Source organism: Lactuca sativa, chromosome 9, assembly GCF_002870075.4.
Source record: "Lactuca sativa cultivar Salinas chromosome 9, Lsat_Salinas_v11, whole genome shotgun sequence".
Taxonomy (NCBI): Eukaryota; Viridiplantae; Streptophyta; class Magnoliopsida; order Asterales; family Asteraceae; genus Lactuca; species Lactuca sativa.
Window position 1 is genome coordinate 9,747,701 of NC_056631.2, and position 17,519 is coordinate 9,765,219.

The 17,519-nt window shown below is 34.8% G+C and overlaps 1 protein-coding gene across 1 annotated transcript; it reads left to right on the top strand.

Moving 5' to 3' along the window:
- The first annotated feature begins 825 nt into the window (after positions 1-825).
- Positions 826-5,024, top strand: LOC111921689 (carbamoyl-phosphate synthase large chain, chloroplastic). Its single transcript, XM_023917276.2, has 4 exons — positions 826-2,334; positions 2,415-3,107; positions 3,206-4,721; positions 4,810-5,024. Exons 1-4 carry the CDS (start codon positions 1,006-1,008, stop codon positions 4,842-4,844), a joined length of 3,573 nt encoding a protein of 1,190 aa, XP_023773044.1. The 5' UTR covers positions 826-1,005; the 3' UTR covers positions 4,845-5,024.
- Positions 5,025-17,519: the final 12,495 nt, after the last annotated feature.

Genomic DNA, 17,519 nt, shown 5'->3' on the forward strand with positions numbered 1-17,519 from the left:
ATTGACTATTCAATGGCATTGTAATTTTTTTGGCCAAGGTTTCTTACATTTTTTGTTTTTGACAACTTTATTTTTTTTTTTATTTCGTCTTTTTACATGTTTTTTCACTTATGTTAGTTTAGAATAATATATTTAAGAATTGGAAGGGGACAAAAAAGTATGACCTTTTATGTGGATTTTTGAAAGCGAGGAATTTAGGCCAAAAATTTTCCTACAAAATTTTTACACAGTATGTTGGTTTTTTTTACATGTTTTTTCACAGTATGCTAGTTTTTTACATGTGTTTCCATAATTTTCTTAATCCATTTTTTTTTTCCAAAACACACATATTCATTCCCGCCCACACTACCCACCCCTCAGCTAATGCCCAACACTTATTTACACCGAGACTTTGACAAAAACCACCATCATTGGGCTTTCAAAATGGTACTTCACCGGATTCTAAAGTCAGAGAACTTCTCAACCAGTATCATTTGAGGCTTTGAGTCTTGGATTGGACATGTTCACATTTGAACAACAGATTAAACAAACATAACAATTATGAAATTCTACAATCAACTCAAAATTTTGAAAAAGAACTCCCGAATATACAAATTTTACCTGAAGTATATAATATTATTTCCTAAAATTTCTACAACATTTTTTTGTCAGAATTGTTTATTCTGAAAATAATAATTTTTGCCAAAAAGTTTATTTGGGAATTTACTTTTTCGTTTGAAATATCTATGCTAATACTTTTTGTCGAAAATATATTTTCGAATGACATAAATCTATTACAAGCACATAATAGACTTAAATACGATGCTTTAAAATAGGTAATCATATTCCCCAATATCACGATCTTTTTTGCGACAAACCCTAGTTAATATATGCGAAAGGGACGAGCACAATAGCAAATTGTGGGTAACGGAGAAAACGCCGTAAGGTAGTGGAGGCGTGACACATTTGGGCTAAAACCTATCTTCTTTGTCCCTTGCGCCGCTCTCGTCTTCCGTCGTTACCGATATGACGGTTTGCTTCAACCCCTGCGAAAATATGCTCATTTCATCCACTAATACCGCCGCCGCCGCCACTGCCACCACCTCCACCTCCGCTTTCATCTCCTCCAAACCAAAGTCTTTCCCTTTCTCCTTATTCTCACTAAAGAAGTCCAAAATCACCCACAACTTATCAGCACCTTCAACCCGCACACAAAACGCTTGTTCCATTGTCTGCAGCTCTACTAAGAGCACCCAACCAACTGAAACTCAAAAACCAAATGTCGGTAAGCGAACTGATATCAAAAAGATTATGATTCTTGGTGCTGGGCCTATTGTTATCGGCCAAGCATGTGAATTTGATTATTCTGGTACTCAAGCTTGTAAAGCTTTAAGAGAGAATGGTTATGAAGTTGTTCTTATCAATTCAAACCCGGCTACTATCATGACCGACCCGGATATGGCTGACAGGACATACATTGAGCCGATGACACCGGAGTTAGTCGAGCAGGTGATTGCAAAAGAACGACCAGACGCGATTTTGCCCACCATGGGTGGCCAAACCGCGCTTAATCTGGCGGTGGCGTTGGCTGAAAGCGGTGTGCTTGATAAGTACAATGTGGAGTTAATCGGAGCTAAACTTGAAGCTATCAAGAAGGCTGAAGATAGGGAATTGTTTAAGGAAGCCATGAAGAACATCGGCCTCAAAACTCCCCCATCTGGAATTGGTACTACCCTTCAAGAGTGTCTGCAAATCGCCAACACAATTGGTGAGTTCCCTTTGATTATTAGACCGGCTTTTACTTTAGGTGGTTCTGGTGGTGGAATTGCTTACAATAAACAAGAATTCGAGACGATTTGTAAGTCAGGACTTGCAGCCAGTGTCACATCACAAGTTCTAGTTGAGAAATCGTTGTTAGGATGGAAAGAATACGAGCTTGAGGTTATGAGGGATTTGGCAGATAACGTTGTTATTATATGTTCTATTGAAAACATCGATCCAATGGGTGTTCATACTGGGGATTCAATCACAGTTGCCCCTGCACAGACTCTGACAGATAAGGAGTACCAACGCCTTCGTGATTACTCCATCGCAATTATAAGGGAAATTGGAGTTGAATGTGGTGGCTCTAACGTACAGTTTGCTGTGAATCCTGAAGATGGCGAGGTTATGGTTATTGAAATGAACCCTCGAGTTTCAAGATCTTCTGCTTTAGCATCAAAAGCTACTGGTTTTCCTATTGCAAAGATGGCTGCTAAGTTATCTGTTGGTTATTCTTTAGACCAGATTCCAAATGATATCACAATGAAGACACCTGCTAGTTTTGAGCCTTCAATCGATTATGTTGTCACAAAGGCGAGTATTATCTTCTTTCCTTTGTTTATATATATAACACATAATAATTTTCTAACAGTAAAATTCATTGGATTATACAGATTCCCAGGTTTGCATTTGAGAAATTCCCAGGATCTCAACCGGTGTTGACAACACAGATGAAATCCGTAGGTGAATCAATGGCTGTAGGAAGAACATTTCAAGAATCTTTCCAGAAGGCAGTGAGATCACTTGAAACTGGGTATTCGGGTTGGGGTTGTGCACCAATCAAAGAGCTGGATTGGGATTGGGACAAACTGAAATACAGTCTTCGTGTTCCAAATCCTGATCGAATCCATGCTGTATATGCTGCAATGAAACGGGGCATGAAAGTGGACGCCATTCATGAATTAAGCTTCATCGACAAATGGTTCCTCACACAACTTAAAGAATTGGTGGATGTCGAGCAATACATCATGTCAAAAACTTTATCGCAGCTTGATAAAGACGAGTTTTATGAAATCAAAAAAAGAGGGTTTAGTGACAAACAGATATCATTTGCTACAAAATCAACAGAGAAAGAAGTTCGTGTGACACGTTTGTCTTTGGGAGTTGCTCCTGCTTACAAACGTGTTGACACGTGTGCTGCAGAATTCGAGGCAGACACTCCTTACATGTATTCATCTTATGATTATGAATGCGAATCATCTCCAACTAAAAGAAAAAAAGTTTTAATCTTGGGTGGTGGACCCAATCGAATTGGTCAAGGGATTGAATTTGATTATTGCTGCTGTCATGCTTCATTTGCCCTTCAGGTTCGTAACTCGAAACATCCATTCATCACTATTCACTACTTTATAGTATAATTTTAAATTTTAAATTTTTTTTATTTAATCTTTCTTTGTAATTGTAGGAGGCAGGCTATGAAACGATCATGATGAATTCAAATCCCGAGACTGTATCAACCGATTATGATACGAGTGATCGACTTTACTTTGAGCCACTCACAGTTGAAGATGTTCTTAATGTAATCGACATGGAACGTCCCGATGGAATCATAGTCCAATTCGGAGGTCAAACTCCATTGAAGCTCGCACTTCCCATTCAAAACTACCTCGATGAACACAAGCTTCCATCTTCTTCCAATTCCGGGTTCGTTCAAATCTGGGGGACATCACCCGATTCCATCGATGCAGCTGAGGATCGAGAGCGGTTCAATCTGATTCTAAACGAACTAAAAATCGAACAACCGAAAGGCGGAATCGCGAAAAGTGAAGCCGATGCTCTCGCAATCGCATCGGAAATCGGGTATCCGGTTGTTGTCAGACCTTCATATGTGTTAGGAGGTCGAGCAATGGAGATTGTTTACAGTGACGAAAAGCTAATCAAGTACCTCGAAACCGCGGTTGAAGTGGATCCGGATCGACCCGTTTTGGTGGACCGGTACTTATCAGACGCGATCGAGATCGATATTGATTCCCTCGCGGATCTACACGGGAATGTCGTGATCGGCGGAATCATGGAACATATCGAGCAAGCCGGAGTCCATTCCGGTGATTCCGCTTGTATGATTCCGACCAAAACCGTTTCCGCTGCGAGTCTGGAAACAATCAGAAATTGGACTACAAAATTAGCTAAACGGTTGAACGTTTGCGGGCTTATGAACTGTCAATACGCAATCACGAATTCCGGAGATGTTTTCTTGCTCGAAGCGAATCCGCGGGCTTCCCGAACAGTCCCTTTCGTGTCAAAAGCGATCGGGAGGCCATTAGCTAAATACGCTTCACTTGTAATGTCGGGGATTTCACTTCCTGATTTGGGTTTCACAAAAGAGGTTATACCAAAACATGTATCAGTGAAAGAAGCTGTTCTTCCATTTGAGAAGTTTCAAGGGTGTGATGTGTTTTTAGGGCCTGAGATGCGTAGTACGGGTGAAGTGATGGGGATTGATACGGATTTTTCAATTGCTTTTGCTAAATCTCAGATAGCTGCGGGACAGAAGCTACCGGTTTCAGGGGCTGTGTTTTTGAGTTTGAATGATATGACGAAGCCTCATTTGGGGAAGATTGCTAAGGCTTTTTTGGGGATTGGGTTCACGATTGTTTCAACTTCAGGAACTGCTCATGTTCTTGAGATGGATGGGATTCCAGTTGAGAGAGTGTTGAAGTTGCATGAAGGGCGTCCACATGCAGGTGATATGGTTGCTAATGGACAGATTCAGTTGATGGTGATCACCAGTTCCAATGATGATCTTGATCAGATTGATGGGCGTCAATTGAGGAGGATGGCTTTGGCTTACAAGATTCCCATCATAACAACCGTTTCTGGGGCTTTGGCTACTTGTGAGGCTATCAAAAGCATGAAAACCAAGAAGTTTAAAATGGTGGCTCTTCAGGATTATTTTGCAAAACAGGAGGAACAACCTATTGGTAAATATAAATTAGTATATTATTGATTGATTCATCTAATTCTGTGTCATGTGATATCATTTCATTTTGTTATATGTATATGTTTCAGGTAAGAGTGCTGCAGCAATCTCGAGGGAGTTGTAGGTCTTTGCTGCCACTGATTTTGTTCTTTTAGATATTTATTTTTGTGTTTTCGTTGGTTTTATCTTATGTTTGTTTGATGATGATGATGTTATTTATGATCGGGATCTGTTAATTTTTCACCTTTTTTGTGTTGCTTGTTTTAATAAACGAGACGTAATAAAGGTGGTGTTTTTATGTTAATGTGACACACTCTTAACATGTACACTGCACAAAGATAGTTATGTTATGTGTCTAGTTGATGCAGGCTTTAGAAGGAAATGTTAATTGCGAAAAGTATTTGCATAATTTAGGGATGTCCACGGGCCAGAAGTAGCCTTTCCCGTTTCCCAGTCCCCCAAATTCTTTCGTCACCCCGTTTTGTGGGCTTAAAAATGCCCTTTTGGGCTAAAACATGCTTAATTTTAAAAGCCTAAAACGGAAAATCATAGACTTTTGTTACTATATCATCCTGACATGTATAATATTTAATGTTCATTTAATGAAATATAAAAATATTTAGGATAGTAATATGACATGTCATTATTTAAATGGGTAGGAGAATTTATAGGAATAAAAGGTAGGAAAATATTTAATTTCTCTTCAACATTTAGGATAGTAATTCAACTCTTCAACATTTTGAGTGTAATTCATAAATAATAATAATAAAATACATGTCTATACTAGTTTAGTCGATACAAAATTTAAACACATATTATATTTTATTACTCTATTTCTCTCTTTCTTTATTATCATGTACATCATCATCAATAACACAACCTAAGGAAGAAAAGTAGATAATGGTGATATACAAAATATGTTAAAATGAATAAAACAAATAACAAGTAAAGTCATACATACATCTTTTTCCCATCCATAATCAAATTTGAATGCATATAATAGCTTCAACTGTTTCCAAAAGAAGTTTCTCATATGTGGACTCATGATTCAAGCACTTGTAGAAATACAAGACTATGAAGCAATAATGTAGATAAGAACGAATAATATGTCTCTTGTAATCACACACAATATATGAAATTTAATCCCATTTAAGTTCAACCAATCTAACACATCAAACTCATGATTTTCCAGTAAAGTGTTTTCCTCTAAGTACCTTTTTAATTCATTTTTTTCCACAAACGACGCTAGTAGAAGAATTCCATGAAAAGAAAGCATGTAATGACTTCATGTCACCTCCAGGAGTTGCATTTTGACGAGAAGTGAACATGCTACTAATATCACCATTACTTGCTTGCTCACAACTCTTGACTCATATTGTTGATGTATATCTTCACAAATATAACGCACATTTTGAAATTCATCCTCTACTCCATAGATAAGAGGAAAGACATACTTTAGGATCTTCATCTTAAACCTCAGATCCAATATGGTAGTTATATGCATTACCCTAAGACTATCGTTCCAATATTTATCATTTTTTTTTAGGGTTTAGGTCATTTTTGGTCACTTAACTCTTTTTAAGTTTTAAAAGGTTATCAAACTTTTGACTTTATGCTCATTTAGTTACTTAACTTTTGTTTTCATCACATTTAGTCACTAAACTTTTTTTTTAAAGTTTAGTGACTAAATGAGCACAATTTTAAAAGTTAGGTGACTAAATGAGCACAAATCTAAAAAATTCGGTGACTAAATGTGACCAAACCAAAAGTTAAGTGACTAAATGAACACAAAGTCAAAAGTTTGATTACCTTTTAAAACTTAAAAAATAGTTAAATGACCAAATGAGCACAAAACCAAAAATTAAGTGACCAAAAATGACATAAACCTCATACTTTATGCCATGATATTTTTCAAATAAACTAGATTTATCCTATTTTTATACCTAACTTTTTGTCGCATATTTTAGGGAAAAACATGTTGGTCATTGGATATTTTGTTCCCAAAAACAATTATGTGACACTATAGAAGATTTTGTTTGTCACAATGCTCATTTACCACATCTCACTACTAGCAAGCGTCAAATATATAGAATACAAGTGTGTTTTCACATTCAGATGTTATTTTTTTTCCTATAACCAATTTTCAAATGTTGTACAAATTGTTCAAACGTATTAAGTTTATTGAGTGTCATTGTCTAAAAACCAACAATGCTATAAATTTATTCAATCTTCAACTAAAAGAACCCAACCCAATCCTTAAATTTTTTTCTCAATCTCATAACTAAAAGAATCCAACACATGACGGCACGAAATAAGTGTTACTAGACACTGTACTGGAGCCCAACCTATTACTACCGCTCCCACCATAACTTTCTGATTAGAAACACTGAAAATCTATAAAGAGACAGAAAAATTATTAGCAAATTTCCCTAGGCGATGTTTTGGATATGCCTAAAGTTGTTGCTATTTAGGCTTCTTTGAAGGTCGCTGTTGGCGGCACCTGCAACTTCAACTTGATTTTTCTATTTCATTTTTACCTTTTAGGTGACAACAATTTAGGGTATGATGGGTGAAAGAAATCGTGATGAAGATGGAGAAGATGAGACGAAGTGAGGGAGTCGGTAGACATTTTATACGAAGGAATGTCTATTTATTGGGGGGTGAAGTGGGGTGGGTGGGTGGGGTTCAATCCTCTCTCTCTCTCTCTCTCTCTCTCTCTCTATATATATATATATATATATATATATATATATATATATATATATATATATATATATATATATATATATATATATATATTAGTTTATAACCCGTGAAAACCACGATTACAAATTTAATTAAATTTTAATAGTAAAAAACTCAGAATTATTAATCACTTAAATAAATTATTAATTAAGAGATTTTTTTTAGTTATATAAAATTATAATCATTGATTTAAATAAATATGTAAAATTATATTACTTTATAATTTGTATTAATTTTATTTTAATTTTATTCTAATGTTATTAATTTCATGTAATTAGAGTGAGAAATTTAAAATTTAAAATTTAAACTTGTATAATCAATAAGTTGATAATTGGCATGCATTAATTAGGAGATATAATCATTTTTATCTTTTAGGTGACAACAATTTAGGGTATGATGGGTGAAAGAAATCGTGATGAAGATGGAGAAGTGGGGTGGGTGGGTAGACATTTTATACGAATGAATGTCTATTTATTGGGGGGTGAAGTGGGGTGGGTGGGTGGGGTTCAATCCCCTCTCTCTCTCTCTCTCTATATATATATATATATATATATATATATATATATATATATATTAGTTTATAACCCGTGAAAACCACGGTTACAAATTTAATTAAACTTTAATAGTAAAAAACTCAGAATTATTAATCACTTAAATAAATTATTAATTAAGAGATTTTTTTAGTTATATAAAATTATAACCATTGATTTAAATAAATATGTAAAATTATATTACTTTATAATTTGTATTAATTTTATTTTAATTTTATTCTAATGTTATTAATTTAATGTAATTAGAGTGAGAAATTTAAAATATAAAATTTAAACTTGTATAATCAATAAGTTGATAATTGACATGCATTAATTAGGAGATATAATCATTTTTACCTTTTAGGTGACAACAATTTAGGATATGATGGGTGAAAGAAATTGTTATGAAGATGGAGAAGATGAGACGAAGTGAGGGAGTCGGTAGACATTTTATATGAAAGAATGTCTATTTATTGGGGGTGAAGTGTGGGGTTCAATCCTCTCTCTCTTTATATATATATATATATATATATATATATATATATATATATATATATATATATAATGCTTAATAAAATATAAAATAAAATAAAAATGAAAAATAACACCATCTAAATGGCATGCATCAACCAATTTAAGTCTACATGAGAAGTTAATCACAAAACAATAATCATATTTGGATGTGAGAGTGTTTTAACCCTGTCATTCTTTAACCACTAGGCATATATCTTAGGGAGAGAATATATATAAATAAAGTCTAAAATAAATTAAAGACAAAACAACAAAAATGGTCCATATGGTTTATATTGTTTCACGATATTAGTCCAAATCTTGGAAAATTTGGATTGATGATCATTTCAGTATGTTTCGTTGTGGATCTGGTCCATTCTAAAATTAAAATGATTATTATATCCTTTATATTTATTTATTTTTATTTTTTTCTTAAACATTTTATTATTATTAAAATTAAAAAAAAGGCCTACATCCCGTTCATCATGGAGTGTGTGTGTGGTGTGGAAACAATGAGAGAGATATGTGGGTTCGTTTTTTAAATATTTATTAATATTAAAAAATAAAATAAATGTATAATAGTCGTTTTAGTTTAGACGCGAAACAAAATCAAACTAGTTGAAAAAAACATTCTATGTAATTTTTTGAAGAATTTTGATTTTTTTTCTTGAAAAAATACATATACCACACAAACTATTTTTACAGTTTTATTTAAATTAAAAATATATTAAGATATATGGCTTAGAGACGGACCATACAAGAAATAGAAACCATTGGGACCATTTTCATTAAAAAAACTTAAAAGTAAACTTGTGACCTTTTATAAAATACACGGACCATGTATGTAATTTTATCTAATTACTATAATCGTTCTTATATTATAAAATGATAAATGTGGTTTACTTATCATCAAATTCCAACATATGATTTTCATCCCCTTCTTTCTCGTACACCAACCTTAAAATATATTTTTATGAAAAGGCCCACATTTTGCCGTTCTGCTGCACATTTGGTCTAATTAATTAATAAAATCTATCAATAATATTATTTTCATACAACCGAACAAACTCTGATTTTTCAATTACTTATTAAAAAAGTGTAAAAGAATCTAATTATATTTTCTTTATTTGTAAGAAAAACCCAACATGCAATTAGCTAAATTCACAAAAATATCTATTATCACATGCATCGTGTATTCTTCAAAAATCTTCCTCATTAAATGTCGCATAGCATAAAAACATTAACCTAAACAGGAAAGGACAGTAATTTATATAGTTTTTTAGAGTTAAATAGTAAAAATTTATAATACATATTTATGGGAAATTGAGTAACCTAACCACAATTTGAGTTGTAGTTAAAAAAACTAACCAATTTTTTTTTTTTGAAAACTAACTACTTTGTCCGAAATGGACCATTTCAGACCAGAATAATGAGTCCAAGCCTAATATTGTAGCCCAATGCTATGTATATGGGTCCCACACACAAAAATTCAGAATACATGTTCCGGATTCTGAAGTTCCGAAGTTCGTTTTCCCCACATTTCGGACCTAGTTTCCAACATGGATTCATCAAACCAAGTGAGTTCTACTCTTTAAACTACTTGCATTTGAGTTTTCACACAAGTATATGTATTCCAGAATGCGTTGAACACTCCGGAATACATTGAACGAGTCTATAATGTCCATTTTTTGTTTAGTTTTTTTTGGTTGGTTTGTTTGTTTGTTTGTTTTTTATAGATATAAAAGGTGCATTTAAGTGGCTTAGAGTGTGTTTATGACCATTTTTTAGTATAAAGCTATGTTTTCTAGCAAATCTGAAATGGTCCTGTAGGTCCGGAATACAAAGAGCGAGTCCGAAATATCCATTTTTTGTATGTTTTTTGTGTTGTACATATAGAATGTGCATTTAAGTAGCTTAGAGTGTGTTTATGAACGTTTTTTAGTTCAAAACTATGTTTTTTAGAGAATCTGGAATAGTCTTGTACGTCTAGTGTAACGCCCCGACTTTTCAACCCAAAATTATTTTTTTTTTAATCAAATATATCAAAGTATGATTACATTGTGCGGAAACATGTAGTAAATGTGTGCGTGTGCAATCGAACCTTGCCTTTCTCATGATTCGATGAAGTACCTGAAAAACATTTATATTCAACTAGGTAAGCACGAGACTTAATGAGTTTCCCAAAATATCATATACTACAATACATATATCGACCCCCGCTAACTAAGCATATAAACGGGCCTTGCCCAAACTACCTAATGGGCCCCACCCAACCTACTTATAAACAGGCCCTACCCAAACTACCTAATAGGCCCTATGCAGCCTACTTATAAACGGGCCTCACCCAAACTACCTAATAGGCCTCACCCAATCTATATGATGGGCCCCACTCGATATACATACATAATGGTCCCCGCCCGACATACATAAGACTACACTTTTAGATTTTACTACTACAGTCACATAGAGACTATACTTTCTACTATACTAGCTTCGAACACACTAACATGGAGCTCATATATACTATACTATCGACTCTATTTTACTAGCTCTTATATCCTAACACACAAGGATATGCATTGTAATACACAATATAGTGAGGTAGCTCACCTGGACAATTACTCAGACGATTGACTGCTATCCGGGTGATCCTACTAGCGATCCAACTGGCGGGTAATGCTTCTATCAAGTATTAATCTATAATACTATAACTTATTAATCCATATGAAAATTACGTAAGCATTGCTGAGAAGTTTGAACTCAGCCACAGAAGGAATAGTGTCGGATTGAGCAACTATCAAACCAAAAGGGAAGCAAAGAAAACCCTAATCAGAGAAGAATGAGAACTAAGAGGAAGAGGCTGCGTTGATAGTGAAAGCCCTTAACCTTATAAAGAATAAGGAAAGGTGGGATATTCAAAATCCCTGACACAATAATGTAACTGACTTTCATGATGAGCAGTCACATCGCCAGAAAAACCGACATGACGATTGAATCAGAACTTAACGCGTGTACCAATCAGTTAAGTCCAGAACATCATAGCTAGTCTTGCAACGCTACGACTATTATACTAGGGGAATTAATGACGTGTCGTTAGCACGAACGAAGAGTCGCGCTCAGAAGCGCCAGTAAGTCCCCAAGGCACGCTGTGCCTAGAGGAACAGGACCGAACGAACCTTGCGCCCATGGATGCCCCTTAAGAGCAGGGTGCTTGCGGAGAAGGCCCGACCCCGCCAGGGGCGCCTTCGACTCTGCGACAAAGTATAATAGCTCCAGATCACAAGGAAGATTGTAACAACCATAAAAATCATAAACAAATTTAAACTTTTAAAACCACTCCAAGATCATAAATTGTTTACAATATAGTTTTTAAAACATGATTATTATCAGAGTTTTCCTAAAATCATAAGTCAAAACGCGAGGATGTGTATGATCACACCTTCACCTTCCCACGATCATCTGATATACCTAAAACAAAACCCAAAAACTGTAAGCCAACGCTTAGTGAGTTCCCCTAAAGTACCAACACAACACATAATCATAACAACAACAACATGCATATGGAGCCTTTAGTCTGACTGAAACGCCCCACCAACCTACAATCTATCTGGTACGCTCACATAATCTTCAGCATGACTCGTATGCTACACCGGGCCTTCATCCTATCTGAAACGTTCTCCGGGCCTTTGGCCTGACTGGTATGCCTCTCGGGCCTGTAGTCTATCCAGGACTCCCTGGGTCTCTTGACCTTCAGCACATAGCAGGACTGCCTCAACCCAACATTCCATCACATATCAACATATACCATATCAAACCCTAGCTAGCATATACAGACAATCATATAGATCTAACAGATCACTAAGCATAACATCATCCTATATGCCAGGATACAAATCTAACAGATCACTACAACATACAATCATGCGATAAACCAGGATAACAATCCAAAGGGGTCGGCCTCGGTGCCTTCGACCCAAAAGTACAGTGAGGAAAAAACTTACCTCGCACTGCTGAATCACACTGATAAATCCCTGGTTGCTGGTCTGACAATCCACGAGCTATCAATTACCAATAACATCCAATTAGCAATTAGATTCCAATCCATAACCATCAATTCATACTTAGGGTAAAAAAGACTATTTTACCCCTTACCTAGTTTGGTCCAAGACTAAGGCCAAACCTATAATTCAAAAAGGCCCAATTCCAAGTTAATCATTTAAGGCCTAATTATGGCCCAATTTTCCAAATTGGGCCCAAATGCCATTGTGGTCCCTCTCAAAATAAATAGCAGCCCAAAACCAGATGGCCCAACTCGGCGCAAAACAACTAAGCCCAAAATATGGCCCAAACCGAAGCCCAAACATTCGAAGTCCAGCCTGCTGAGTACGCGAGGTGTACTCAGCTGTACGCTAAGCGTACATGCTTTGGGGCTTGTATGCGGCGCGTACAGGCTTGTGCGCACAACGTACTACCCCCTTTCAGCTATATTTCGATTTTTGTCCTTAATCCATTAAGACATTGCTCCACAATGTAGATTTGACTTCCTTGAGCTGGATTACCACGTAAAGTTGCTAACTTTACGTTCATGCATGGCTAAATGAAGCTCTTAAAGCTCAAAAGGACTTAATTGGTGACTTATTACATGTATGTGACCATAAACCCCATAAAGCTTGCACTTTTATGTATGAGAACCTCATAACATGCTTAGATTTGAAAGGATAAGTTCCTCAAACAACTTAACCCATCAAGCTAACCCAAAAAGGGACCAAAAACATAACAAACCAACCTATGAAGAGATCTAAGCAAGGAGAAGATAAGGTATGAACTTGATACATAAAAGAACTTGCAAAACGGGTGATGATTCTGGATCTATAACCTTCTCACCAAGCAAATCTCCTTCAATCTTCTTTACTTCCTTCACAAAGAGCAAAATAACCACCAAATTCTTCTCAAGAGCTCAAAAACACCAAAATGGAGGCTCAAGGTCGAGATTTAGGGTTTAGGAGGTATGGAGACTGGTAAAGAGGCCAGCCCTAAGGATTAAATGAGCTTAAATATGGTGCAACATCTCAAAACTAGGGTTTCATTAAACCCTCGTACGCTGGCCTTGGTCTCGGGATCATTCCCTCTTGGTACACTTAGCGTATATCAACGTACGCCCTGCATACTGCACTTACATTAGTACGCCTTGTGTACCCCCTATATACACCCCGCGTACTAGTGTTACCCTTAAACCCTATAATAAACCGAAGGCCATAACTTCTTCATTATAAATCGGATTTTGACGATCCCTATGTCCATGAAAAGGTAATGAGAAGCTCTATGCTTTTATCAACTCATACTTGCCTTACACTTTCTTGAACAAAAATCCAATTTCCGAGTTGACACTTTACCAAAATACCCAATGGCTCCAAAACATAAACCAAACACTCGGATCATTTAAATTATGTCACCCACATCCAAATGGTTCCATATCTCAATTCCTCAAGGTCCTAAGCTTGCTAATACCCGATCTTTGATCACTACCCTGAATAGGAAACGATTCGGGATAGGGCGTTACAAAGATGCTCAGAGCATTACCACCTGAACCAATCGTTGGTTCTGACAGATCAAGGAGCACGACTACCCAATCAGAGTCGCATATCCTGTTGGGTCTGACCTCTCTATCCTGTACGGATTAACATAAGGCATCAGTATAAAAGGCCACCTCCGATGCCTTGGAAAGTAAGTCGCTCTCTACCAGTTCACTCTAGAATACACCCAAGTCTATCCACTGACTTGACCGTCAGAGCATTTTCCAGGGAGCCTCCTCCCGGAGAACGGCTGACGGTTTCTTCTTGTTGAGACCTTGCAGGCTCATCGAAATCATCCAAGGCATAACGCGTAATCTTTTGGTGACCAGGTTGCTATATATATATATATATATACACACACACACACACACATGTATGTGTGTGTGGGGGGGGGGACGAATATTTAGTTTTTTTTTTAATCTGGAATAACTCTTTGGAACGGGTCTTCGGTAGTTGCATCTACGACTCCATGTTGCCGCTTCAAAGTACGAGCCTGACAATCGTACATAGATTCCTGTTTCGGACATCGGTACTCCATAATGTAATTCCGAAATGTACGGAGATTCTTATTTCAGACCACAAGTCCAGAATAAAACCTTGACTCCGGAAAGCCCTATTCCGGAGAAAGTGTGGTTAGCAGGGCTCCAGAATAAAACCTTGACTTCAGAATGCCCTATTTACGGAGAATGTGACCATTTTTCGAAAAAAAAAAAGTTAAGTTGGTTATTTTTATTAAAATACTCGTTTATATGGGTTATTTTACTCAATTTCCCCGTATTTAAAATAGTTAAGTAAACTAATCATTAGAAAATGAGCATTTTAAAAATATAATATCTTTTCTTTTTAAGTTGTATTTTTTTCCAAAAACGTTTCTTTAGTTACATCCAAAATATCTGTTTTGAAGTGTTTAATATTATTGTTTCAATCAATTGTCAGATTTTAAGAAATATTATCTTATATATTTCCTATTTAATATTTTTCTTTACTTTTTTGTTAGATTTTAATAATTTTTTTTTATGAAATTTCATAAATGTTCACCGAATGTCGGATTTGTTCTTGAAATTTCGTTTTTTAAACTCCGAAATTTCAGTCCGAACTCTAGAATATTGGTTCAGAACTCTGGAATGTTAGTCTGACATGTTTTTTTTGTCAGTCGTCCAGTATCCTCCATTTTGGACTTGGTGATTATTTTTCCAAAAGTAAAATTTTTAATTATTTTCTTCAATTATATTACATTACAGTTAGACTATTCAATTTCCCTATTTAAAATGCTCAATGGTAATACATATACAGCTCCATATTTTTAATACTTTATAGGTTAAAAATATTATAAGTGTTCTAATATATAGTTTAGTCATATATATCATGTAATAAGGAATAAAAAGTGGTGTATACAAAGAGTTTTTAGTAAACGGTATTTGATATTGTTTTTTTTTTTTTGAGGTTGATGGTTGATATTGTCATATTTATACATATTTTTGGGCAATATTTGAATATATTTTATACATAACTTCATAAATGGTCCCTGGGTAGTGAAATGACAAAAATGCCCCTTACTTAACGGCTAAATGCTAACGGAGTGAGCCGGAAGGACCAAATGGTAAATTTTTGAAACTACAGGGACCATCTGTGAGGTTTTTTGAACTTATGGACTAAACTTGATATTTTCGAAAACAACAGGGACCATTTTTGAACTTTTGTCTTTTGGTTATTTGCATGGAATAATGATACTTATAGGATTAAATTGTATTTTGCATCCAAAATAAGTCATTTTGAAAAATAAGGACTAAAAGTGAAAAAAGAAGAAACTTTGGAGGCTAAAGAAGATAAAACCCACTGAGAAAGCTGTCCACGTCATGGATATCTCCTACACAACGTGGAAAGGAATAAGTCTGAAGATAAGTGCACGCAAAGTTAGAATCCTTACCCGATTAGGATTTGTCTATGTCCACGACGTGGAACACTAATCCACGACGTGGAGGCTAATCTTATGACGAATATAAATAGGACTTGATCCCTACGGTTTTGGAAGTTGGTTGGTCCTAAAGAAGTTTCAGGAGAAGAAAATTACAGAGTTCAAAGGCCTGGAAGTTGGTTTGCATACCTAGGAAGAAGGAGAAGTTCATAATTAGCTTAATAGTTTGGTACATTTAAATATGTCTTTGAATATTATTTGTGTTAGTTTATTTGTTAGCATGTTCAGCTAAATCTAGCTGCTTCTGTTAGCTAGATGAAGCTGGAACTCATGATTTTAATACTTTAGCTTTGATTTACTTGTTGGTTATGACTTGTGTTTGATTGATTGAACCTAACATGTTTGATTTAGTATTTGATTTGCTTTAAAATTTTGTTCTGTGTAGTTAGTGAATATGAATCTGCATTAATTTGAATACCTAATAATTCAGTGAACACTAGGTTATTAGAGCTACGATCAAACCAATATTAGATAAGTAATTGAACTATTGAATTAAGTTGTGCTAGAGAACTCATATTATGACTGTGGGTGTGTTTTTCAAATCAATCTTACATGGCTCCAATTCCATTTAATAATTGATTATGTGTTAACTAATGTGTGACCATACATAGATTTACATGAACTAATTGATTCTAGTAAATTTAGAACTGAATTGCTAATAGTATCTTAATTGGTAACCAACAGTAATTGTCATAACTAATTTATAAACCATTGAAGGAAAATGAATTCGAACTAACATAAGTGTTTTGTTTATTGATTGAATTTGTGTTAAAGAATTAAGTTTTTCTAAACTTGCAAAATTAGATAAAAACCCCTTCCTTTATTATAAATTAGGTTAGTTTAATAATAGGTAGATTAATTAGTTAAAACCGTTCCCTGTGATCGACACCTGACTTACCGAAACTATTCTATAATTTGAATAAGTATACTGCCCAGATGCATTTAAGTTAGTTAAGTAGTTATGTTATAAATATAAAATTAGTTGTAGCTATTTACACGCATCAATAGTTCAAGTTCGTCATAAATATAGATAGATTTATGAAATAGATAGATTTACCGGTTAAAGAAATTGATGCATACAATAACAAATTTTAGTAAAAATACCGAATCAAATACTAAAGTATAACGGGTAGGAATTAAAACTAATGGCTTTTGGGCCGGCCAACAAATACATATTTGTCCATATTTAAAATCTTTTTTTATAGATAATTTATATATTTCAAATATAATTAAATCGAACTATTGTAATAATAATCTAAATTTTCTAAAATAAAATAGTTTTGGAGATTAGTTGTATTAGAAATACATTTTGCATGCTCTTTGGCCGTTTGACCATTTGATCAATCATGTATCTTTTCAACTCAAATTTTGATTTATTAACTAAATCGTGAATGATAAAAATTAATTAATATCAATCCATATAACATCCTTAACAAGATAACGCATCAAAAAAAAAAAAAAATTAC

What these genes read in the sequence shown, in the direction of transcription:
- LOC111921689 (XM_023917276.2), top strand. Translation starts at nt 1,006, where the DNA reads ATGACGGTTTGCTTCAACCCCTGCGAAAATATGCTCATTTCATCCACT. An exon ending in TCGATTATGTTGTCACAAAG is followed by an intron (nt 2,335 to 2,414) that starts GCGAGTATTATC and finishes TGGATTATACAG; the next exon opens with ATTCCCAGGTTTGCATTTGA. An exon ending in ATGCTTCATTTGCCCTTCAG is followed by an intron (nt 3,108 to 3,205) that starts GTTCGTAACTCG and finishes TTGTAATTGTAG; the next exon opens with GAGGCAGGCTATGAAACGAT.